Below are 25,044 nucleotides of genomic sequence, written 5' to 3' on the forward strand. Positions count from 1 at the left end.
ATACTATTTTGGTAAATTGATTTAAATAATAACTTAGTTTGGTAAAAAATTTCAAAATATTTTGAGCAATGAATTTATATATAAATTTGAGGTTGGATTTGAAGTGGGTTGAAAAAATCAAGCGTGAAATTTGAATTCAAATTTATAAAATATGTCAAGGCTTGTTAGTTCAAATTTTATTTAAATATACAAATCTTAAATTAGATTATTAAATCAGACTTAAGATTAAAGAGCTCGAATTTAAAATTGTCAAGTCACACTTCAAACATTTTTATTTGACTTTTTATAAATCTAATTTTAAACATGTTTGTGTTTGAAACGTAGACATATATAAGCTTTAGCAAGTCAAACTCTTGACGATAAGTCTAAATTTTTAAAACTTCAATCTCCCAAATTTTGAAGTAGCTAAACCTGCAAAATTAATGAAAGCATTAAGTAGAAGTCGAGTCTTGAAATCGACTGTCTGCCCACTATTCCAGAGGTCGAGTTTCAGTTGACAATACTTTGACAATTGGGACTAAACAATTATAGACAACATTATATCTAGTATCTTTACCTAATACAATGATAGCGCGAATCCTTGCATGGACATTGAATCTACTGGGAAAAGCTAACTATAACAACTCACGATTCACGAACCATTACAAATGAACTCGAAAGGAATTTCTTGTAATAATATCTTCTTCTTTTTTGTTATCTCTACTTCTATATAATACTATACTCTATTTTTCAAAACACGTTTTAGCTATGATAAAATTCTAAGCTAAAGAATTCGACTTTAAAGATTTAACTCATATATTAATAACATAAAAATAATATCCATATGATTAACAAAAAATTGTTCTTGCAAGTTATTGATAATTTTTCAAATATTACCAATATTTGAAAAATTAACCATTTTAAACCTAATTTTTCTTTTTTATAAAAAATAATTTATAACATAAGAGTAATTTTGTGTGTCCTATGTAAGTAGTAGTATATGTTTACTAAAGAGTAGTGAACGCAAAGTTTTCATCACTTCCATCGCGCCTCCAAGAATAAAAAATGGAGGCTTCTCTTTGTTAAGCTAATTCACAGTTTTGTGGAACGTCTTCGTCACTTTGGGCTCTACCCAAATTGCTGTTGTTGGTAATTAACACTCTTTTAAGTTGTTGATTTCTTCTTCTGCTTGTTGCTATTGTTTTTTTTTATCTGCAATTGTTAGTCTGATATGAAATCTTGGTTTTATGTTCACACCCATCTGCAAATTTATGTTTTTTACAGTGAAAAAATGTGAAGCATGCTGATGTGAGTTATAGCTCCTGTGAACTATTACTAGGGTTTAAGAGTTTGCCCTTTTTTTCCAGAAGAATCTTTCTTAATTTCTCTTACAGCATATGCATTTTACAATGTTCTTGTTGATCTGGGAATTTAGCAGCTTCGAACTGGGATTTAGGAGTTTGCCCTTTTCTCCCTAAGCAAAAAGTTGATTTTTTTTTAATTAATTTTTTGTTCAGTGTTCTGTGTATGATAGTATCCAGATTGGTTTGGTTTGCAGTGATTAAGTATTAGGGTGTATTCGGTACGAAGGAAAATGTTTTGAGTTTTGGGCTAGGATTATCCCTTACCTATGGGAGTAGGTTCATTTTAAAAGTCTTTCGAATATAATTTGAACATGTTTAATCCTTTAAGTCTTAACTTAAGTTAATCAATTTTGGTCTCTCTAACATAACGACGTTAAAAACTAACGGTACAAACAATTTTTCTAACGGTATGAATTTCAATTGAGAGTGCAATGACTTTCTTGATTGATGCACATTTTATTTCTTTTTGTCTTGTTCATTTCTTAGATTTTTTTAATTTCTTTTTGTGTTTCCCATCGAATGTCCAGAGCTCACATTGGAGCCCGGACTAAATCCATATTGCACACCGTAGGCCCATTCGGGAGTGGTCTGCACCCATCCGATGTTGTTCTTCATTTTTTTGGATTGATGTAGTAGAGTTATAGATAGTTATAGTAGAGTAGTAAATATACGAAAGAGAATGAGATACGAAATCAACATATAGTGAAAAATCACATTTTTTTGTTTGATAAAAACCCAGATGGTGTTTCTTGCTAAAATCTTACCATAACTGGGTATTTCGCTATCATGAGATCTAATAGTCATTGTTGGAAAAGAGAAGATCAACTCTTCACTTGAGTTCTCTTCTTGTCACAGCTGAACAAAGCTTTTTACAGAGAGATTGGGGTTTTTTTTACTGAGGTGTTTCCTTGCGTGTGAAGTCGGGGGAAAGAAGAATATGTTAGCCCAATGGGCTTTGTAATTTACAAGTCACATAGGGTTTATTAAGAACTCTTTAAATCTTCCGAGAGCAAAAAGGGCAAACTCTTTAAATGTGTTTGCCCTTTTTTCCCGGAAAATGTGTTTGTCCGATGGGTTTATTAAACCTCCCCCCCCCCTCTCTCTTTCTCTCTCTCTCTCTGTTTGTGTCTGTTTGGTTTTAAACTTCAATTGTAGCTGTAATTGTTTGGATGCATGGTGATATTGGACATTTGAAGGTTTAACATTATATACTACAGATAAGACAATTGTTACAATTGGTTCGTGCCTAAGCATAATTTCCATGCGTGACAGGAGTGAGCTAGTGAGGAGTCATATTAATACTTACTGTAAGCAATCAAGTGCAATAGTTTCAACAAGTAACGAAGTACTAGTGGTGTCAAATGGACAGGCTAGGTCATCATTAGGCGGTTTAAAATGGTGCCCTTGTTCAAAGTTGGCTTGAGTCAATTTGGACTGAATGGATTATAACTCAGCCCTTCCAAATCTAACATTCTTTAGTTTTTTGTCTGTTTTATAATTTCCTTAGTTACCATTTACCAAATCAACTAAGAAAAATAGCCTATTTTTTCTTTATAGAGAGGGAAAATGCTTGAAGTTGTTGATGATCTTTTTTGGTACTTAACAAACTTTCTCTATGGTTTAATTTGGGTTGTGTGTGAATTGACTGATAATTGCATTTACTCCCAACTCAGCTTGCTCAACTCTGGACGAGTTGGGCAGGATACACTTTTAGTCTGTCTTTGGCAGCTTCAAATGGTGGTAGATAGAGTCTCATTCGAAATTTGAGTAGTCGTTGACTCCTCTTAAGATGGTTGCAGAGACTTCTGCTCCAGTCTGCTGTCTATGTATGGAAAATATATCACATGTTTTTGTGTCTTTCCTGTCATCCTCTACCACCCTCTCTCCATGACACCTATGATTAAGAATTCCATATTTGCGAGGATAGTTATATTGTTTGATCTAACAATCAAAGAATTTTTATGAATCTCTTTCGTTCAGAATATTTCATAACTTGAAATGATATTTCAGCATCATTACGGCCTGAGGTACAGGATGAGTAAGAAGAAAAACCCTCTTGTATTCTTAGATGTATCAGTTGATGGAGATGCTGCAGAAAAAATTGTTATTGAGGTAATATATGAACTAAATCTTACCAACCTTCATGGATCTCTTCCTCTTTTGGATATATTTTTTTTCTTCCATATGAAACCATGTCTTGAAACTGTTATTGATATGTCCTATGTTCAAATGAGCGTTATTTTTTGGAAATGTGCAGCTCTTTGCAGATACTGTTCCAAGAACTGCAGAAAATTTCCGGTCGCTCTGCACAGGTATATTTCTCGATACTTTATTTGCTTTGTGCTAAATGGGTACTTTGTTTGAGCCTTGAGGCTCCCATATCCCCTCCCCGGGAATAAGAAAAAAGTAAGGAAAAGCTTCTTCAGTTCTATCTTTGTCACATTTCTAGTCTGGATTGGAATTAAGCAAAGGTTCTAAATATGTGTTACTTAGTGGAATATAAGTCGTGCATCATTGTGAAGGGCCTTAAGGAAAATCTTCTGTAGGTCAGTGAATACCATCATTATGCTGCTCTGGAATTGTGAGACTATCCTTTGTTTTATTAAATCACGTTGCCTTGATGAAAGTCGTAACTTCCCTTCCATAATGTAGGCCTAGAAACACCATACAAAATTCTGCTCCAAAAAATTGGAGACTGTCTAGTGTTTTGTGAATTCCTGTTCTAGTCAATCAAAGTATGATTTTATGTATTCAACATTGAACTAGATTTATCCACCTTTTCACCCAAGCAAATATCCCAGAGTTTTATGCTAAATAACGATCTTTTTGACAATCATTTTGATATTATATGTGAATAATAATAGCTATAGTCCAACAATTTCTGGAATTTCAAGCGCAGGATTTGCATTTTTTTTTGGATTAAGTTATTTTATTGTCCCTTTTTTCCCTGAATAAAACTGTGCTGATTAGGAAATGTAATATTATTTGTGGTCAAAGGAATTGGAATGATTGATTTGTAACTTAGAGCGGGAAGTTTATTTCTGTTGATGCTTGTTAGAGTGTATATCATTGGTTAACTGAATGTGCTATTGTATCTGTCGAGCTGGAAGTTTATTTGTGCTGCTGCTTGTTAGAGTGTATACCATTGGTTAACGGAATGTGCTATTGTGTCTGTCTTAAATCCTCAATCATGAGCTAATGTTTGGGATTGAGTTAGGCCCAGTGTTTATTTTTTAAAAGTTTTAACATGGTATCAGTGTTACACCTATCCATATGGCTTGTTTTCTAATGGTGGATCCCGCATGTTATGTTCCATATGGCAGTTATCCAAATAGGGAAATACAAGAATGAGGTCTGGCTCTGATATTATGAGAAAATAGACCATGGGCCTAGTTCAACCTCTCTAATTGTTCGAGTCTGGGTGTGTCGGTATCTCACATTGATCAAGGGAATATGTTGTTGTCTCCTTATATGACCTTAAATTATCCTCATCTAAATGAGTTAGTTATTGGGGTTGAGTTAGATGCAGTGGTCATTTTCTTAAAACGCTACTAATTTTATTATATTTTTGATGAGGGAAAAGGTTGGTTTAAAAATTTGAATATCTTCCGTTTCATGTGTGCACCGAATCATTAAGAAATCACATATTCCTGCATAGAAATGGATCATCATTGTGAATGGGTCTTTTGATTATTATCATTGTTTTCATTTTCTACATTAGTAGATTTTTCCTTTCATTGGCTTTCAGTGCTTGCATGATTTCACGAGCATAATTGGTTGATCTTATGAGTGTTGTGATTTCAATGATATGTTGTATTTTGAAGGTGAGAAGGGAGTTGGAGTATCTACTGGAAAACCTCTGCACTACAAAGGATGCTTATTTCACCGTGTAATAAAAGGGTTTATGGCACAAGTATGTTCTCTCTCTCTTTGATATTACATTCTTTGTCCTTTGGAGAATTAAACAATGTAGGAATATGATGTATCTTTATATTAATTTTACCTAAGTTCGGGTAAGTGATATGTGATAATTCCGGAATATGGGTTTGAAGTTCACAAGTTCCTTTTTTTCCTGCATCGGCACAATTATTATCTTAAATCATGTAGCCCCCCCATCTTACTAGCCCTTCAATATCATGAGTACATTTTTTTGTGACCTTCTCTCCTAATGTATGGGATTACGAAGGGGTTGTTTTATAGATTTTACGAATCTCTTGTGAAGCAGTATAGATAGATCTATTTCTGTTGTACTTGTCATTTATTTTAAATGAGAAATTAATTGTGCGAGGATAAATATCAGCTGATTTGTTTCATGCGCTGTTAGGGCTTGGTTTGATGACTAAAATTGTCAATTAAGAATATATCCACTTTTTCCTTTCTGTTTCTTCTGCAATCTGCATAAGGCTTCTAGATTTTCCCTCTTAGTCAATATATAGGAGATTTATTGTCAGTCCCATTACCTCTTTCTGTTTTACACAGGGTGGTGATTTCTCCAAAGGGAATGGTATGTTTTTCTCCTTCTGGGCCCTGAACTGACAATTGGTGCAGAGGATCTTTAACTTCAACTTCTTGGCCAGACAAGTAAAGCACGAACTTTTAATGTATTGCAGGCACTGGTGGAGAGAGTATATATGGAGGGAAATTTCCAGGTAGATTAGTCTATATGTTTTTAGTGGTGAATAAGTGGTTATATGATTGTGATGCTGATTGTAATTTTTTTCTCTATTAGATGAGAACTTCAAAGTTGCCCACGCGGAGGCTGGTCTTCTCTCAATGGCAAATAGTGGTCCTAATACAAATGGATCCCAGTTCTTCATTATATTTAAGAGAACTCCCCATCTCGACGGGTATTTATCTGATATATATGAGTGTACATTAGTTTCAACCATGTTTTGTCTTTCACTAAGAACCCTGACATACCTCTTGGCTTGTACTCCAAATCCTCTACTAGGAGAATAAATAACTTTGGTTATAACAGTGTGTCAATACCTAATTCCTATCGTGAAGCATCTACATTTCTGCTGCAGGAAGCATGTTGTTTTTGGAAAAGTTGTAAAGGGAATGGATTTAGTGAAGAAAATTGAACAGCTGGGAACAGACAGTGGGAAGCCATCTGGGCTTGTGAAAATTGTGGATTGTGGCGAACTGTCTGAGAAGAAAAGTAATGATACACCCAAAGCAGAGAAAGGTGATTTTCTCTAAGACTAAGACTACTCTGCTGCAGTGTTACTACCTTATGTATAAGAGATTGTTGTGTGGTCTTGTTTCTGTTGTTCATTCATATATTTTTTGCCTCACCTCTAGGGAAAAATAAGAAGTCCGCGAGAGCTCTTTCCTCTGATGATGATTCAGACAGTCAAGAAAAGGGGAAAAGCAAATCATCCACCAATAGAAGGAAAAAGAAAAAGAGGAGATACTCTTCATCTGATTCTTACAGTTCTGAGACAGATACTGATTCCTCTTCAGACTCTGATTCAGATTCTAAGCTGGACTCCTATTCTTCTAGTTCTTCAGGTGATGAAAGGCGTAAGAAGAGGAAGAGGTCAACTAAGAAAGAAAGGAGTCGACATGGGAAGAAAAAAGGTAGAAAAAGCACGAGCAGAAGAGTTGATCGAAATAAAAGATCGAGACGCAAGTGGTATCATTTATGTCCGCCCTTATTTGTGTTATTAAGCTTTACTTGATTGCTGGTTCAGTTGATTTATTTTGTTTTCATTGCATTCAGGAGCTCTGAGAGTTCTAGTGACACAGACAGTCAGAGCATGAGCAGCAGCAGCAGCGGTGATAGCTCTGATGATGAAAATGACAGGCCAAATAATTCTGCACGAAAAGGTGTCAACTTCTTGTTTATTCACGGAGGTGGAAAAACATGAATTATAAGCAGATTCACCAATTTATTCGTTGATCTTATGTTACAGGTTTGGTGAAGAAATTGTCAAACCCTGTCAAAGGACAAGCTGTTTTGAAGCAGCAACAGAATCTTGAAGAGGGTGAAGTGTCTAAGAACGCTAAGCTTCCAAATAATGGTCATGGTGGAGATGTACAAAACGACAGGACTCTCTCCACAAATCATCAATCTGATAATTCGAGCAGATCCAGGTTCCTTCCTTAGCTTTACTGAATGTTTTATGATGTGGCACTTCTTTTTGTAGCTGCTCATATTTGTTAGATATCTTCACCAAGTGGATTCTTTCTCTTTGCATGGTAAACAGGAGCACAACACCAAGTCCTAAGGGGAAGCCAAGACCGAGCGGCAGGAGCAGTCGAAGTATGAGCCCAGAAAAAGTACCTGGTAGACTTGGTCAAAATGGTGCAAGTCTTCCAATTGAATCAAAGGAGAGAAGTCTTTCAAAAAGTCCTCCTCCAAAAGCTACTCAGCCATCTCGCTCTAGTCCTGTCAGGGATTTATCCAGAAATCATTCTCCAGATGGAACTTCAAAACGAGTCCGTAAAGGTCGTGGCTTCACTGATCGTTATTCATTTGCAAGACGCTATCGCACCCCATCTCCTGAACGTTCATCTTACAGGCCTTATTACCAGGGTGGGAGAAACTTTCAGGGGAATCGTGATAGGTAAAAGCGAGTTCAAAAGTAAAAATGTCTGTGAGAGGGGCAAGTCTGTTATGCATGCTAAAATACATTGTTATCTTTTTAGGTACTCAAGCTATAGAAGCTATTCTGGTCGCTCTCCACAGGTACAGTACAGACGGTCACCAAGAGGCAGAAGTCCCCCCAGGTTTTCCTCTTGAATCTCTGTCTATTGGTCTTTTTGTTCTGAATGTCTCTTCATACGTCCAAAGTTCCAGTGCTTCAATATGCTCTTTCTATGATATCTGAGTTTTGGTATACTCTTTTGGTTCTTTTAGGATTATAAGCATGTAAAAATGACTTCACATCCCTTAATCCCCTTTCCGTTTTCTTTGTTCATTAGATACCAGCGCAGGAGTCGAAGTAGGAGTGTTTCTCGCAGCCCTAGGCGTGAGAGTCGTCGATGTAGGAGCCCTTCACGCAGTCCTTCCCCTAGAGAAAAGCGGCAGCCAATCAGTGACAGATTGAAGTCTCGTCTTGGGCCTCGTGTAGATGATCAGCATTCTATTCCAACTAGGAGGTCAGCCTCAAGATCTAGAAGCCGCGACTCTACTACTCCTCGATCCCCTTCTGCTGCTCCAAGGAAGCACAGTAGGAAAGTAGGATCCGCATCACCTAATAGTTCGAGATCAACCTCCCCACCTCGACCGAGGGGTCTAGTCTCATATGAGGATATCAGTCCCTGTGGGACAAACTAATCTCTGTACCCTCCATGCTCATATATGAGTGACTAAATTTGCAGAGAACTTTTGGCCTAGGTTTAAACCTTGTTCCATCAGATGTTCGCTTAGCTGGGATTTCCAACTCAATTTTATCATTTTGTGTTTCAGTAAACTAGCAGTTCGACATTGAATGTTTTACTTATGGAAAAAGGGTCTCATTTAGCCTCGTACTATAAAAAAAAGGTTATTTCTCAATAGTTGAGATATCGAGTTGGCGTTGGGTTCGTATACAAAGTTTTGAAGTTATAAATCATTTCTGTTGATTGATGACCGTTGAGCTTAGCTATTTGATGAAAGAGCTAGCCAAAAAGGATTATAATAAAGTGATTATTATTGACACAGGTGTATTCAAGATTTCACTATTATGAAATGGTGAATTAGAATAGGGTGCACCTATCTTGTTAGAAATAGGGTAGGTGGGCATTCGTTCAAGAGCAATGCCAAGTTGAGTCCTATCGCATCAGTGTGTTGACACCCACATTGAAATCTAGGAGTCGTTCCTTTTCTATTATGATAGGATTTGTTCTATATCTAATGTAGATTTTATGCATTTGTTAGGTTAGCACTTTGAAATATTCAAATTTAGTGGATAAATTCAAAGTTATATGACACAACTAACATTTTACACAAGTGTTGTTCTTAATAGTAGGAGCATTATAAGGAGTTACAAAGTCACCAGGTTCAGATAATAAAAGTTTGAAGTCATCCGAAAAGAGCTATAGTAAAGGAGTAGAGTCTACATTTGGAAAATTATATCAACTTTAGTTGAGACCAAGCTAAGATGTCATTCACAGAAAATTCTAGGCATAAAAGTGAGATGCACAACTGCGCTAACTAGAAGGATCAGCCAGTAGTATTAAGTAGCTTGGTCTCTCACAGAGGTTCGCCTTCAGGAACAACCTGGTCTTTAACCCACATGTAAATAGGAACCAAAACATAGTATGTTGCTGCCGTTGCACCCAGAAGAAACCGCAGCATAAAGACAAATGGATTTACAGGTTTTGTCACATCTTCTGCTTTTGGGCCAAGCTGCAATTATGCATACAACAAGCCTAATATAAGTATTGAACGAACATGGCTAAAAACAATGATAAACTTTGCTTCTGATAAAAGGAGATATTGCTCTTGTCTAGTGAGATAAAAGGAGATGCAGGAAAAGCCTAACATCATAACATACATTCAAAGTTCACTCCAAGGCAACCAATTAGAACTTGTAAATGGTGAACATATAACTATTTGTTTAAGGAATGGTATCATGATGTCACAGACGAAACTAGAATTTTGAATTTACATAAAAGACATCTTACTGGGTTCTAGATGAATTATTTATACATGTGAAGTGTATTTTTAAACACAAAAACAAGGTATGGGCCAAAGCTACTATTGGGTTCTGTTGAACCCATAGACAGGCTTGTAGCTCCGTCCCTATCCTCATCCCTTCTCTAAACGTATATTCCATCAAAATTCTTTCTTCAGCAAACTTCAATTAATTGCTAGGAAGTTACAGGTGCATTCTAACATTTTACGGTGATGTAATACACTTGAGCAAATTCGGTTCCCTCATATATCATGGGAAACACAATGATAAACTTTATCAAGATATTACAGACTGCTTACTCAAACAATTACCCCTCTCCCCAATAGAAGAAACAAGACAATAAAACTATCAGAACAGGAAAACCAAATTATGTACTCTTAAATAAGTAATTTTGTTTTAGAAAGTACATAAGAAATTACCTGCAGTGGTGAATCCCCTGGTGTAGACTTAACACCAGTAACAGAACATCCCATGATAAGCCCATGCCTTCGAACTCCACGATACCATTTTGGGCCGATCTTCTTCAGTTGGACGTCCGTGAATCCTGCCTTCTCAAACCACTCTATGTATTCTTCCTCCTTAGGGAAGAGCATCCACACATCAGCAAAGAAACGAGACAACCAAAAGGTAGGGTGCACAGGACCAATTAAGCACGCCTTTCCTCCAGGTTTCAGAACTCTGTATGCCTCTCGGATTCCACGTTGTGGGTCCGGCCAGTATTCAATACTGAGAGGAGAAGACGATCAAAGAACTTAATTATGAAAAATTCCAGAAAATCGCTGCAGCTTTTTTCAATTGAAGAATGAAAATATTAAAACTAAAATCAATGCACTCATCTACTGCCAAAATATGTACTTATTAGTTCCGAGTTGAGTATCCATACAAACTATCCACGACTTGTGACTACCGCCTTACATATTGTCAAAAGACTTTTCTCATATTCTTTCGCATGCATGGAGCTTTCCAACACCACAATACAGATATACCATCCAAAACAGGTCAAGAGGGACAGGGAAGCATAAACCATGCTTGAAAATGACTGACCATATGGAAAATTAACACACAAGTATTGAACTTTGAGACCAAATATCTGCAGAATCAAAATCAGTCAATGGTACTCACTAAGACTAATGCTCTACTGTGAAACACCATTCTATCAGATTAAGTTAGCTGTAACATCCAAAAACCCCAACAGCAATCTACTACTCCCTCTGTTTCAATTTGTTTTTCTCACTTTCTATTTTAAAAAGGAATGTCTCTTTGAAATTTCAACTTTCTATTTAGACACGTTTAACGCCACAACAAGATTAAAACACACCACAGTATTCAAAAGTCTTGTCAAAACCATACAAACAAATTGAAACGGCGGGAGCATACTATAGGCAACTTGAAAGCGGAGCTAGAAAAATTAAAGAGGGAGCAACATAAACCTTCCAGCAGATACATATCTATCAGCATAGTCAGTTGAGAATGGAAGATCCTCAGCATCACCCTCAATTATCTTGCATTCTTTCAAAGGCTCCTTTTCCTTAGCCTTAGCTAATTGATGAGGAGATTGGTCAAGAATTGTAACATTCTTGGCATCTACATGCTCAACTATACCCAATGTAGTGAAACCAGTGCCACCACCAACATCCACCACAGTCAAATTCCTGTCATTAAGATCAGCTGGTTCAAGTGCATCATCCCTCATATCTTCAGTCCAATGACCAGGATTAATAACATGATCATACACAATAGATAAAAACCTATAAAACCAAAAAGCTTCTTGTTTGTGCTGGATGAATCTTGGCTGTGAAGCTGGCCTAGATGTTGAAATACTGCAAATTGGAGCTAGGGTTTTGATTTTATAACTGGTTCTTGATAAACCCAGCTTGGAAAATTGATTCCCATTGAAATCTGAGCCAACAAAGCCTAACCCATTTGGGGAAACTCTGTTACAAACACTCAAACTTTGAGTTCCAGAGATGAATATTGAATTTGCCATGATTAGTTGAGCAAATGCAAGAAATGAAAATTGTCAAAATCGAAGCTTTAATGGCTACAAAACTATTGAAAAAGCCTAATTGAAGTCATAAATCAACAACCCTTAGAGTAAAGAGTAGCTATTTGAGAAAGGGCAAAAGTTGATGGGCCTTTATGACACACTAGTAACTCCGGTATTAGTTTATCACTTTTCATTTTTATCTAAGGGATGTTAAAATATTAAGAAATAAAATCGCGTAGAAGTCAAAGAGTGTCAATATACAATATATAAACATAAAAAATAATTTTTATTCTAGCTACACAATGTAATTTTTCGACGAAGGGGTATCGGTAGACACCCTTAACTATGTGGCTCTGCCACTGGTCTTTATTTACTTGTCTACTTTAGAAATGACATATATATTAAGATAACAATAATTAACATAGCGTAGTTACAATTTTACCCTTATTAATTATGATTTCAAAAAGAATGAATTAAAACTTGAAAATTTTGAAGAAGTTTATATGAGGGCATAATAGGAAAAAATATTTTTATCCTTTTTTGATTTGTCAAAATAAACAAATAAATAAGAACAACTAAAATTAAAAAAATCGACAAATAAATAGGAACGGAGAGTGTAATATATAACGACTATATTAGTAAGTATAAAATCAAGGAAGTATCAAATATGATAAAATTTTCAAATTTTATAATTATCTACTTAGCTATTAAAATATTCTATTCGTACGGAATTATTTATCATGTTACGCTTATTAAAAGTCAATTTGATTAAGTTTTAAATGTAAATTAGATCACATTAATTCGATATTTTAAACAAAAAAATTAGATATTCTAAAACTATATGAAAAGTACTATAAATTACAATTTTTTGCATATTAATATGATGAAAAAATACATCTTAAAATGTTAGTTAAAGTTTTTATAGTTTAACTCTAAAAATAAAAATCATGATAAATAAAATCGAACGGAGGGAGTAATAAATAACATAAATACACTCATCAAGTCTAGCAAGTAACGCCTGAACTGACCAATGTGGAATAGACATGAATTTCCTCTCTCTATATATCAAATTAAAATTCTCAAGTCTCATATTAGAAAGAAAAAAAAAAGTCTCATATTAGTTAATATATTATACTAAAAATAATTACTATCTAGTATTTGTTGATTACCTTATTAAATTAAAAAAATATTAAATTGATTTTTTCATATTATCCTAGCAATAAATTATTTTTAAAACTATTTACACTTTGTTTACAAAGTTCCAAAGAAGTCTTAAGGGGTGAATTGATAAAATTATTCTTTTATTTGTAATTTTTTAATATGCATGTAAAAAAGAAAATAATCAATTAATATGAGAGAGGGAGTATATATTTTAGTAAAATTGGTGCACACCATTTTAACGTATTTATTATATTTTAATTTGACACGTGAGTTCAAAAGATAAATAAGATTTTTAAATTAAAAATGTATCAAATAAATAAAAATATATTTTAATCGTATAAAAAAGCACATAAATATTGAAATTAAGAAATTATAAAAAAATAAAAAAAATTAACCGACTAAGAGAGTATTATTTCAGTAATACTCTGATATCGACCCATTGCAAGTATCTTGGAGGAAAAAAACACCACTAGTCTATTTGTTTTTTAAAAAAGGCACACTTTTTAATCTGTCTAAAAAAATGATTTGGTGTTTTAATACTTTAATTTCAATTTTTTTGAGATATTTAAATTTATAAAATTAAAAGATATATTAATATTTAGCATAACATTAACTTAGAAGAGTAATATTTTTGAAATTATGTTAGATAACACCACTCGATTGAAAAATTTCTCAGCTGCTACCCTCGTGATTATGATGTATAACAACCTACTTATTTCCTATGGCTAACAAGTTTGAGTAATAAGAGCTTATTTGGCTTATAAGTGTAAGTCCTAAGTTACAATTTTTTGTTTATATTTATTATTTTGATTTTAAAATAGAAATTTGTCCATATTTTTGTATTACATGCGCATAGTTTATTGTTACATGATACACAATATTATACAATAGTGGAGTATATATGTATTGTACATAAGTCTATAAAACTTTATATGAAGTGTTTATATACATTTTTACTTTAATTTGTTATTTATCTTTTATATAGTTATACAATATTTCTATAAAGGTATATATCTCAAATATATCATGCGTTCAATTTGCATCTTAGTTTGTTGGTAAATTATGTCTTATTAGACTTGGCTAAACTTGGGTGGAGATCTCCCTAAATTCCTTCAGTCCTATCCTATCTGAATTATAAATGTCGTTTTAAGATATATGTATTTTTGACTTTTTAATAGTAGATACACTAAAAGAAGAGAGAAGGGTGATAGTCATGTATCCAAGATACATGTATTTGTATGTATTTGGTGTCTGGGATATCAGATATATAGGAGAGGAACAAGCGAGATGGGAGACACCAGATTCATAGGAGAAGGACAAGTGAGATTTGTTATGTATCTCAAATATATTTATATCCACTTGAATATGATGTATTCTGAGATATATATATCTTGACGTACTAAAATCTGATAATATTCATAATATTGCAAACTAAAGTGCATCTAAGTAATTAAGTACTAAACTAGTGAAATTTATGTAATTTTCCTAATAATTTTATCTCAATATCGACTCAATTAATTTTTTTCTTAAATATAAGCGTTTTGAGGCACTTTTTTTTATCTTACCGAAACAATAAACAATCAAAATAAAGTATTACTTACGTCATAAAATTGCATCTCAGTTAGCTAAGAATTTCCTTGATTCAATTAGGAAGTATCGATTTAATTTATTCCTCTCACAATATTATTTACTCTTTTTTCTTTAACTTTAGTGCTTGAATTATCCGCCTAATAACCATCAAGATTCATATAATGTATGTTATTAATCACGTCCACAAATTATATTCTGTAATTGCAATCACTTAATCAACTAAATTAGTAGTAATAATTAAGAATGGCATACTTGTACTTGCCTAGAAATCATCAACCAGATGATTCAAATCCCCAATGGATGAACAAAGCTGACAATGCTTGGCAATTGACTTCAGCCACCCTCGTTGGCCTTCAAAGTGTTCCAGGTATATATTAACACTCCTACCTCTGTAACCTCATACAATATTTTTTCGTGTTTGGCTCATAAAAAACAATCAAGCTAATGCGTGTTAGAGACATTTGAATGGTTCTGATATCATGTTGAATTACGTGATCACCTTATTTAAAGGTTAAATTTATTTAGAAATAGCTACGGGTGGAGCTACTATATATACTCCATTCATTTCAGTTTGTTTGTCAGATTTTGACTTGACAAAAATTTTAAGAAAGGAAATAAGAGTTTTGACGTTCATGGTCTTAAATTAATGATATGTGAAATGTGTCAGAATGTCCTATTAAACATATCACGTGAAAAAGCTAGAATTAAGGAGTTGTCAAATAAAAAAGGGACATTTGTTTAGAATGGATTAAAAAGGAAAGTAAAACAAAGAAAAATGAAATGGAAGGAGTACTACTAAGTATGGGTTTTGGATGAATCTAGTAACTTTTGCTTAGATGGAAAAATCATTGAATCTGAACAAATATTTAATTGTGAATCCAATAACTAAGACGAGATATGCGTGTTCAACAGCAAGTTCAGAACTCATAAACTTCAAATTCTGGCCCTGCCTCTGAAGCATACTTTTGATTACTTAATTATGTTATGTCGCGATGGCAGGTCTTGTTATCCTTTATGGTAGCATTGTGAAGAAGAAATGGGCTCTCAACTCGGCGTTGATGGCCCTTTACGCCTTTGCAGCAGTCCTTGTTTGTTGGGTTGGCTGGGGATACCAATTAGCCTTTGGTGACACATTAGTTCCATTTCTTGGAAAAACAAATTTTGATGCATTGGAACAAAAGTTCCTAACGAGTCAAGCATTTGTTGGCAAGTTTCCAAATGCCTCAATGGTCTATTTCCAGTTTGTATTCGCGGCGATCACTTTGATTTTAATAGCTGGTGCCCTGCTCGGGAGGATGAATTTCATCGCGTGGATGTTGTTTGTTCCTCTTTGGCTTACTTTTTCATATACAGTAGGTGCATTTAGTATCTGGTGCCCTCAAGGTTGGCTGTTCAGGATGGGAGTGATTGACTATTCGGGAGGTTTTGTTATTCACCTCTCTTCTGGTGTTGCTGGTTTCACTGCTGCATATTGGGTATGTATTTCAGTACTCTTGTACCCATTACTCTTATGTCGTAAAGTTAATTTTGAACCGGAGAATAACTTGTACATTATGCCTATATATATGTCATCGGAAAATGAGAACGTTGAAGAATGCTAGATTAGCCCCTGGAAAACAAAAGGTTGCCATAAGCATAAATTTGTCATGTAAGTATAGTCATGTCTGCATCTCACGTTAGACGAGAGATGGTGTCACGTTAATGTTATGTTAGACGAGTTGCTGACATGGCTAAGGTTACATGACTTGTGGCAGCTGCTTGTACCATGTCGAAACAGAATTTTGATTTCTATATTATCTATGCATAGACGAGTTATTTTGCTGTTACAAAAATTATTTTTACGAAAAGCAACATCAATTTCTTATGAGCAAAAATCGATGTAGGTTGGACCAAGGGCACCTAGAGACAGGGAGAGGTTTCCACCAAATAACATATTGTTAATGTTGGCTGGTGCTGGCATTCTATGGATGGGATGGACAGGATTCAACGGCGGTGATCCATATGTAGCTAGCCTTGATGCATCCTTAGCCGTCCTTAACACGCATGTTTGTGCTGCAATGAGCTTGCTAACTTGGCTAATGTTAGACATTCTCTTCTATGAAAAGCCTTCCGTCATCGGTGCTACCCAAGGGATGATCACTGGCTTAGTTTGCATTACGCCTGCAGCAGGTAACTGAAATAAGTCTTTAAGAAATGTAACATCTACCAAAGTGCTAGTTTTTCTTGCAGTAAAACCTCAAGTCTCACCTATAAGAGGGTTGAATTTAGGTTTTAAACGCAACGATTGCACATCTTGGTATAACATAGAGTACTTATTGTTTAAGTTCTTAAGTTATTTCAGTATACATATATTTAGTCCTAGCTTGAGATAGCGGATGTACATGCATTGACTGTTTATATTCTGGAGTCATAATAATACATAACAAAACACTCAAACTTGGCCTCAACTGGCAAGTGAACACTTCAACTTTGAGTATACACGTCTAGACAATTCAACTCGTCTTCATTGTGTCATCTGAACACTCCAACTTACAAAACGATCATCTGGACACCTCCAAAATTTATGCGTCATGTCAGTGTCAGGCATAGTGGAAACGAGTTGAAATGTTTAGTCGTCAATTGAGACCAAAATTGAGGTGACTATTTCAAAGTTAGAGTACTTACTAGCAAGTTGAGGCCAGGTTTGAGTTTTTGTTTATGTATTTTTTACGTATATATATAGTAGATGTTGAACCCTTGTAGCCTTTTTTGTGTGTTTATGATTTATATTTTGAACCCACTTAGTGAAAATTCTGACTCCGCCATTGAAACAGGGGTGGTGCAAGGTTGGGCAGCAGTACTAATGGGGCTAATGTCCGGATGCATTCCATGGTTCAGTATGATGTTCCTTCATAAAAAAATGTGGTTCCTTAAACAAGTAGACGACACCATGGCTGTGTTCCACACACACGCAGTAGCAGGAACCTTAGGCGCGATTCTAGCAGGTGTATTGGCAAATCCAAGACTGAGTCGCATCTTCTACATGGTTGATGATTGGCCAAAGTATATAGGCCTTGCTTATGGCATTCAAAGTGGAAAGTTCAATGCAGGGCTCAGGCAATTATGGGTACAATTGATAGGTATCGGATTTGTTTTCATTTGGAATGTCGTTAGCACTAGTGTGATTTGCTTATTAATTAGGACAGTGGTTCCTTTGAGGATGACAGAGGAAGAGGTCAGTGAGGGAGATAACGCGGTACATGGAGAAGAGGCGTATGCATTGTGGGGTGATGGGGAGAAATTCGACAACTCAAAACTCCAGTTTGTTCATGAAATTGAAGAACATCAGTTGTCTAAAAGTGGCTATGGACTTTAATTGTTTACTGAATCTGGTGCTGTTATTGTTTCAACATGATAAAATATTTGTCAAAAGTTTAATAATTCTCAAGCCCTTTTCACTATTGTAAGGTGTCTTAGCAACATTACATCTTATATTATATCATTCTGGACGGTTCTTTTTTAATTTGTTGTTGTTATTACTGTCTTCGATTCATATTATCTGTCTTTGAATAACTCTGGACACCTCTTAAAAAGGATATATAACAGCCTTCTTATAGCCAGATTGTGAGGTTATAGCTCAGATTATGATAAGAAGGACGAGACGGGAGAGGCTTTTTTCAAGACAAATCACTCATAAGACTAATAAATATATAACCACATCTGAGAGCGTTGAGAGAAAATTGTTGGAATCACATCAATATGTTGAAGCATTGTTTTATGAAATAAATTTTGTAGTGGTTGATTTCTCATATAGTCGTTCAACTAATAGTTATTGTATCAGAAAGTTTATTTCAATTGGAATATGTCACATTAATATTTAGTTATCTGTTAGCATTCTTATGCATCAGATTTATGCAAATAAATTCCTGTGAATTTACACCTCTTTCAAAATCACCAATGTTAAAGAGTATTTTCATCCTTCAAATGATGATAAATCGAAAGGATATTATGAACACTGCGCGTTATGAAATCTCCAGATGATCTTTTTTCTTGATTTGGCTGTTGCAATCTGCTTGGTGTTTATTGTTTAATTTGCCTGCATGAAGAAGAACATACTCAGGCATGACTAATATAATATGTTTTTTTCTGAAATAATTATGGTAGATGAAAAAGTTACATAGTTTGTAGCAAGGTTGCCTAAATGCTGGATCTTTATCTAGTGGAGGAGGATCCTGCCCAAATATCATTTCACAGCTCATATCATCAAAGTCTGCAAAACAACATCATTTTTATTAATATGTAGAATTTGCTTCTTTTTTTCTTACTATATGATTGGATGTGGAGAGAAGAAGTGGATGAACTATTATTTTTTCTAAAAATTGATAACAACAAATGTATCTCAATAGCACAAATAAGTTGGGATCGACGATACGAGGTTTATGTGAACTTGCTCATACAGATGTGGCATCAAGGTGGGACCTCCCATTGAAGTGATTTGTAAAATCTTCAAACTTATAGTGCAAAGTATTATTAAATATATATGTTAGTTATATTCGTCTCAGACTTTTCAAAAAGTATTTGACATTTCATTTTCATTTTAACTATTAATGTGAGACTTTATTCGTACAGACAAGGCACAATAACATAATGGAAATTTTAGAGTAGTGTGTATTAGTATTTGGTATAAGTTTATACTTACTTGGCACCATATTCACTGATATTCCTAATGTATCCTTGATGAATAATTGAGAAGGCATCTTACAAAGATTAGTGCACATTCCCACACAATTTGTTTCCTCCAAAAACCTACAAAAGTAATATTGTGAAAATGGAAAAGGTTTGGGAATTAATTTTAAAATACTTAGTCCTTGGCCATCATCATGACAATACACAATCTCAAAGAAGCAAAATTCCACTAGAATTTGTTCTTTGAACTTTTAGCTGAGTAGTCAACATTGTCCAAAATATGTGATAGGTTTTTGGACAATATATGAATTGAAGTTCTTTTCTCTTTGTTAATAGAGCTTTGAAAAATTAACCAAGCACGAGTTGCACTGAAGTGACAAGCACTCCTTTAATTTACTTTAATACGAGATTTTTCAACCAATTTAATTAAACTTCAATACAAGTATCAGACACCAAATAAATAAAAAAAGCTTCGAAAAAATTAAAATACCTGCATTTTTTAATGTGAACCACATTGTTTTCTTTTCTCCCGTTAAACTCAGACTCTTTCACCTAGAAGCATAAGAATATTGTTAAAAATTATTGTTCACTACCATTTGACTTGAGTGTTATGTCATTGCATATGTAAAAATCAAGAATGTATCAATATGTATGACATGATACAATTTATGTGTGGACGGTGCAAGAGTCAAAGGACTTTGGTAACTTTTTTATATATACAAATAAAACAAAATTGAGATCCTTATTAAAAAAGATAATTCTCTCTGTCCATTTAAGTTAATATGCTTATTTAAAATAATAAATTTCATAATAATTGTTAGTTAGTTAAGGGAAAAGGCTCAAATATGTTCACCAAACTTTGCTCATTTATGTTATTTTTATTTGAGAAAAAATTCATCCAGCCATTATCCGTTAAGTCAATAAACTATATATGACTTACATATTATAACAAAAATGATCATTAGAGGAAATTAATTCTTAATTGTCGCTAAATATGTATTTTTAGCGGCAATTGACACTTTTAGTATATGTCCCTAAAGTCTTTAGCGACATTTATTCTAATGGCACTTAACTAATACCGATAAAAACTTTAGCACTCTTTAATAATATCAATATTTAATACTGTTAAAAGTTATTTTTATTATAGTCACACGTACATATTCGAAAAGAAATACCTCACAAGGTCCAACTAGCCAAGGAAAGAAGATAGTAGTGAAAATAGCACAATACTCCCTCGCCCACTTAGATTCCGGTAATAACATTTTTACCTGTTAGAATATCAAGAAGAAATCATACGAAGAAGTTAGAAAGGAAATTTGATAACTATATTATATATTATTGATGTGGCAGTGAAGTGATGATGACGTGGGGTGAGTATGGAATATTTTTTAATCATGTGATTAGTTATATGTGTATTAGAAGTGAAATAAATTTACTTTTAAGTAATTCTAGATCGTCACAGTTATATAAGTGTATCACTGAATTTTCGTGACAAGTTTAGAGGAAATTTTTTGTTTTTTTCCTTTCTTTAGGGGAAGGTAGAGGTACCTTTCTAAATTATAACCCAAATCTCATCAGCGCATCTTTACTAAACTAATGTCCTTTTACCCCTGAGCTTATTTTTTTGTAATTTTGTACACCTTTTTTACTTACGTGACATCCAATTATATCTCACGCATCTTAAATATGTGGAGTCACGGGATGTGTCACATAAGTCAAAAGGTGTACAATATTATACATAAAATGAGTTAAAGGGGTAATAGGAAGTGGCATAACCACATAGTGGTTGGACACCCTTCATAAAAAATAGCATATATACAAATAAAATGATATTGGAAATGATTAAATAACATATTTTGGACACCCTTAACATAACAAGCTGCTATTTCTGGAAATCCTTTAACAAATTCCTGTCTCCGCCACTGATAATAGGACCTTAATTTACTTAAGATGAGTTTTTAAAATTTCATTCATTTTTCTTTTCTTTAGTGATAAGTATTTATAGTCCGCACAAACATTAGGACATATTAAAAGCAAGATATTTCAAAAAACTTATAACTATATATACAAAAATATTATGACATCTATGATCACATATTGAACTATCGTGAACTCGTATTAAAATTATTAAATATCTACAAAATCTTTCTTAACTATTATAAACTTACATTAAAATACCTTTTAGAGTAATATAATATTTTACGTGAACATCACAAACATATTATTAATAATCTTTCAAAAGCTACACCTGGATTATTTTTAAGCATCACCAACATGTCATCCATAGTCATCACTATTAGAAATGTATATATTATACATATAAGTATATTAATAATTACTGAATTGTTGGAGATAAAGCAACTTGCGTTATATGCTCTTTCTGTCTTTATCGTTCAACCTAATAATTTAATTTGTACGTTTTGTATTTAAATATAGACGGACCATTATGCAAAGCTTGCCTTTTAATAATATAAACTAGGGAAAAGGATAAATATATCTCCACACTATTATAAATGATATACAGATAATTTTCGTTATATTTTTGGGACATCGATATTCTTGCCGTCTAAAAACTAGAACATATTTATACTAACAGATATACGCGTGTCATAATTTTCAACCGATCGATATTTATTAAATATTAGATTGACGGATAAGATTGTGTCACGTGTCATTATTTAGTCTTCCATTATAGTGATGGCATATATGCTTTAGTTTTTGAATGACAGAAACACTAGTATCCCCAAAAATATGACAGAAAATATTTTCATTCCATGATAGTTTAGGATATATTTATTTTTTTTCCCTATAAAATATTAGTTTAGTATATACTTATATAAAAGGGGGTTTAACTTATAGGTGGAAGTGCAATTGAATATTATTAGAAGTTAATAACAAGAAAGGATGACAAAACCAAAGTTTTATTCTACTTCCTAAATATTGACGTGCATGCTATCGTCCGCCCTATCGAAGCGAGGCGGAAATTTTAATAAGAAGATTTAATATATTTAAATTAATGAATTTAAATAATTTCTGAATTAATTTTACTATTACAAGGAGATTCATAAGTTTTTATATATATTTAGGGGAGAAATTATTTTTATTTTATTTACATAATATTGTTCATTATTTACGTGTTCATATTATAATATTTGTTGTTGTTACCTTCTTGACTATTAAGTATTAGCTCCACTTAGATTAAAAATTGCCTCAATTGAATCTATGATAAAATGTATGGAATAAAAAATGAAAAGAGGCTTAAAAATGAATTCATTTATCATAAAAGGTCGATAAATATCTAGTTCAGATATGAAATTCACAACGGACTAATACTATAGTGGTGAAATGGTGATATTAACGATTGATCACCCAAATTTTATTTCCACGTGAAACTTCTTTAAGGAGCTTTTTGGCGTGTGTGTTGACACGTAAAATGTTATATTAATGCTCTAGATGATATTTTAATATAAGTTAAATGATAATTTAGGGATAGTTCTGTGAACAATAATTTAATTTTCTTTTAGCTAACTCATTTTTCTATTAAGGGGATTCAACACGTTAAAAATAAGATAAAAGACAACGAGTAAAACATATTTTTTTTAAACATATATTAACATTATAATATATACTATTAAGTTAATATTTTAACATGTTGTTACAGGTAATCGGAGTATGCAATGAAATCAGATATTATTTGAAGATAAAATAAAGTTAGAAGATATGAAGTTGAACTTGCCAGAGAAAGAATAGGCTTAGGGAATGCCCTTTGAAGAGATTCAATAACAAGATTTGCTTGATGTGTTGAATTAAAGTTCACATACACAACCCTTGCAGCCTCCACAAAACCTTCATATCCACTCTTCTTGTTTCTTAATCCTAAAATTAATATTATAAACAAAGAAATAAGAGAGATTATTGAATTGGTACCTTTTAATTCGAGTCGATTTCTTGAATGGTCACTTAACTTGTTAATTTTTATTATTTCAGAAAGTCGTTATTTTGTGTTTAATAAAAATTGATTTTCTGAGATGATAATAACTATAATTTGAGTGATGGTTGAGAAATCAACCAATTATTTAGTCAAGTGTGATGAGAAAGAGAGGTATTTAAATATTTATTTTTGGTTTTGGTTTGATATGATGAAATTTAAAATAAAAAGAGAAATTTTGAATCATGTGATTTTAAATTAAAAATATTTATAATGAATTAAAATATTTTATAATCTAACTGTGATTTTAAACATGTCTCACAGAAAGTTAAAATAAAAAAAAGGAAACAGGTATTCTTTTTTAAACACCCTAAAATGGAGATTGAGCACGACAAACTAATTGAAATGGAAAATATATAATTACCTGTGGTAGCTTGTATACTTTGAGAGAGATGATTAATAGCAAGATGATCAAACCAATTATCTTTATAAACATGACAATTACTACTATGATTATTGTGTGGTGGCTTTGTTAACACACAACATGTTGATGGATATGCTAATTTATTGTACTTATAATATGTATTGATCTTTATATTTCTCATGGAAACTTTTGAAAAGCTTTGGTAAGATAGAACAAGATTTGCCTCCATATGTGAGAGAAAGAGAATAATTATATATATGAAAGAGGATTAATAGAAGAAAATATATAGACTCTAATACTAATTGTGGACATATTTATTTATATTATAATTAATTATGAGGGGAGAAGTAATTAACTAAGTAGTGCACATATACATACCATTGTAGAAAACAAACAAAAGAGAATGAAAGAGTATATTAAGCAAAGTCTAAATCTTGATACCTTAAGTGATCAATTAGAAATATTAAATTAATATAATAAGATGATTACATCATGAAACTAAGTAACTAATATATAATTAGTTTATAAGTACCTTAATTAATTAATTAAGTTCGATGCATCCTATTTAAGTTCTTAACTCACTTTTTCTTTGGAACAATTTTTTTTTTAAAAAAAAATGATAAAGAAGAAGTCGGCAAGAAGATGCCATTTGCAATTTTTTCTTTGAGAGAGTCTCTTGTTCTATTCATATTTTTTTTCTTTTTTCTTTCAGTGGAAGACATAATATTTTATATAATATAATCCACTTATCTTGTGTCGACCAGCTTGATCAAACAATGAAAGGATTATTTTTTCGATGTAATTTGAATAACACATGATCACATCAAATCAAATAGAATATAATCTAAACAACACGTGTTTATATCAAATATAAGTAGTTATCTTCCTTTATAAGAAAAGATTGTGAATTTTTAATAAAACATAATACCATAAGCATCTCAAGACTAGATTCAATTTTCATCGATACAAGTTTTTTATACTTCTGCATTAAAGTTATATTAAGTCTAATCATGATAAATAGTGATGTCCAAATGCAAAGCCACACTAGAGTTGAGCTTTATTAATAAGGTTGATAAAAGTTTTAATCACTTTATCAGTATCACTTCTCATGATCTGTACGATGCAATTTCAATTTGAACTAGTTATGTACAATACTAGAAATACTATCTGCTCTATATCCTTGTACGAGTCAACAATGACTATACAAATGAACCTTGATTTGGTGAACCAAAGTTGGCTATACTTCAAATCTGTTGAGCATAGTTTGCATGTACAAAGAAGATGCTCAATGTTTTCTTCTTGTGAAATTGAGCATTTGA

The 25,044-nt window shown here is 33.0% G+C and overlaps 4 protein-coding genes across 6 annotated transcripts; 2 read left to right on the plus strand and 2 right to left on the minus strand.

Annotated features, from left to right (window-relative positions):
- Window positions 1-649: 649 nt before the first annotated feature.
- Window positions 650-8,847, plus strand: LOC101267345 (peptidyl-prolyl cis-trans isomerase CYP63). Of its 2 annotated transcripts, XM_004247155.4 has the most exons (14): window positions 650-1,128; window positions 3,354-3,455; window positions 3,601-3,655; window positions 5,168-5,256; window positions 5,823-5,847; window positions 5,954-5,992; window positions 6,073-6,190; window positions 6,371-6,531; window positions 6,648-6,981; window positions 7,069-7,175; window positions 7,262-7,442; window positions 7,556-7,915; window positions 7,998-8,078; window positions 8,274-8,847. In XM_004247155.4, exons 2-14 carry the CDS (start codon window positions 3,378-3,380, stop codon window positions 8,626-8,628), a joined length of 1,983 nt encoding a protein of 660 aa, XP_004247203.1. In that variant the 5' UTR covers window positions 650-1,128; window positions 3,354-3,377; the 3' UTR covers window positions 8,629-8,847. The 2 variants fall into 2 exon arrangements, with proteins under 2 accessions (XP_004247203.1, XP_069145032.1); XM_069288931.1 differs by lacking the exon at window positions 5,823-5,847.
- Window positions 8,848-9,272: 425 nt separating this feature from the next.
- Window positions 9,273-13,061, minus strand: LOC101267644 (2-methyl-6-phytyl-1,4-hydroquinone methyltransferase, chloroplastic). Its single transcript, XM_004247156.5, has 3 exons — window positions 11,401-13,061; window positions 10,390-10,696; window positions 9,273-9,681 (listed from the first exon to the last, which is right to left on the minus strand). Exons 1-3 carry the CDS (start codon window positions 11,955-11,957, stop codon window positions 9,526-9,528), a joined length of 1,020 nt encoding a protein of 339 aa, XP_004247204.1. The 5' UTR covers window positions 11,958-13,061; the 3' UTR covers window positions 9,273-9,525.
- Window positions 13,062-14,871: 1,810 nt separating this feature from the next.
- LOC101266264 (ammonium transporter 2 member 5-like) lies at window positions 14,872-18,193 on the plus strand. 2 transcript variants are annotated; one of them, XM_069288932.1, is made up of 5 exons: window positions 14,872-15,075; window positions 15,708-16,183; window positions 16,592-16,877; window positions 17,522-17,827; window positions 17,915-18,193. In XM_069288932.1, exons 1-5 carry the CDS (start codon window positions 14,952-14,954, stop codon window positions 18,061-18,063), a joined length of 1,341 nt encoding a protein of 446 aa, XP_069145033.1. In that variant the 5' UTR covers window positions 14,872-14,951; the 3' UTR covers window positions 18,064-18,193. The 2 variants fall into 2 exon arrangements, with proteins under 2 accessions (XP_069145033.1, XP_019071166.2); XM_019215621.3 differs by having other exon boundaries at window positions 17,522-18,193.
- A 323-nt stretch (window positions 18,194-18,516) lies between these two features.
- On the minus strand, window positions 18,517-24,101 carry LOC101266560 (beta-carotene isomerase D27, chloroplastic). The gene is made up of 7 exons (XM_026032835.2): window positions 23,726-24,101; window positions 23,110-23,249; window positions 20,549-20,641; window positions 19,864-19,925; window positions 19,387-19,493; window positions 18,865-18,957; window positions 18,517-18,783 (listed from the first exon to the last, which is right to left on the minus strand). The coding sequence occupies exons 1-7, from the start codon at window positions 23,952-23,954 to the stop codon at window positions 18,710-18,712; spliced, it is 798 nt and encodes a 265-aa protein (XP_025888620.1). The 5' UTR covers window positions 23,955-24,101; the 3' UTR covers window positions 18,517-18,709.
- Between the last annotated feature and the right edge of the window lie 943 nt (window positions 24,102-25,044).

The sequence above is a fragment of the Solanum lycopersicum genome, chromosome 9 (genome assembly GCF_036512215.1).
Source record: "Solanum lycopersicum chromosome 9, SLM_r2.1".
Classification (NCBI taxonomy): domain Eukaryota; kingdom Viridiplantae; phylum Streptophyta; class Magnoliopsida; order Solanales; family Solanaceae; genus Solanum; species Solanum lycopersicum.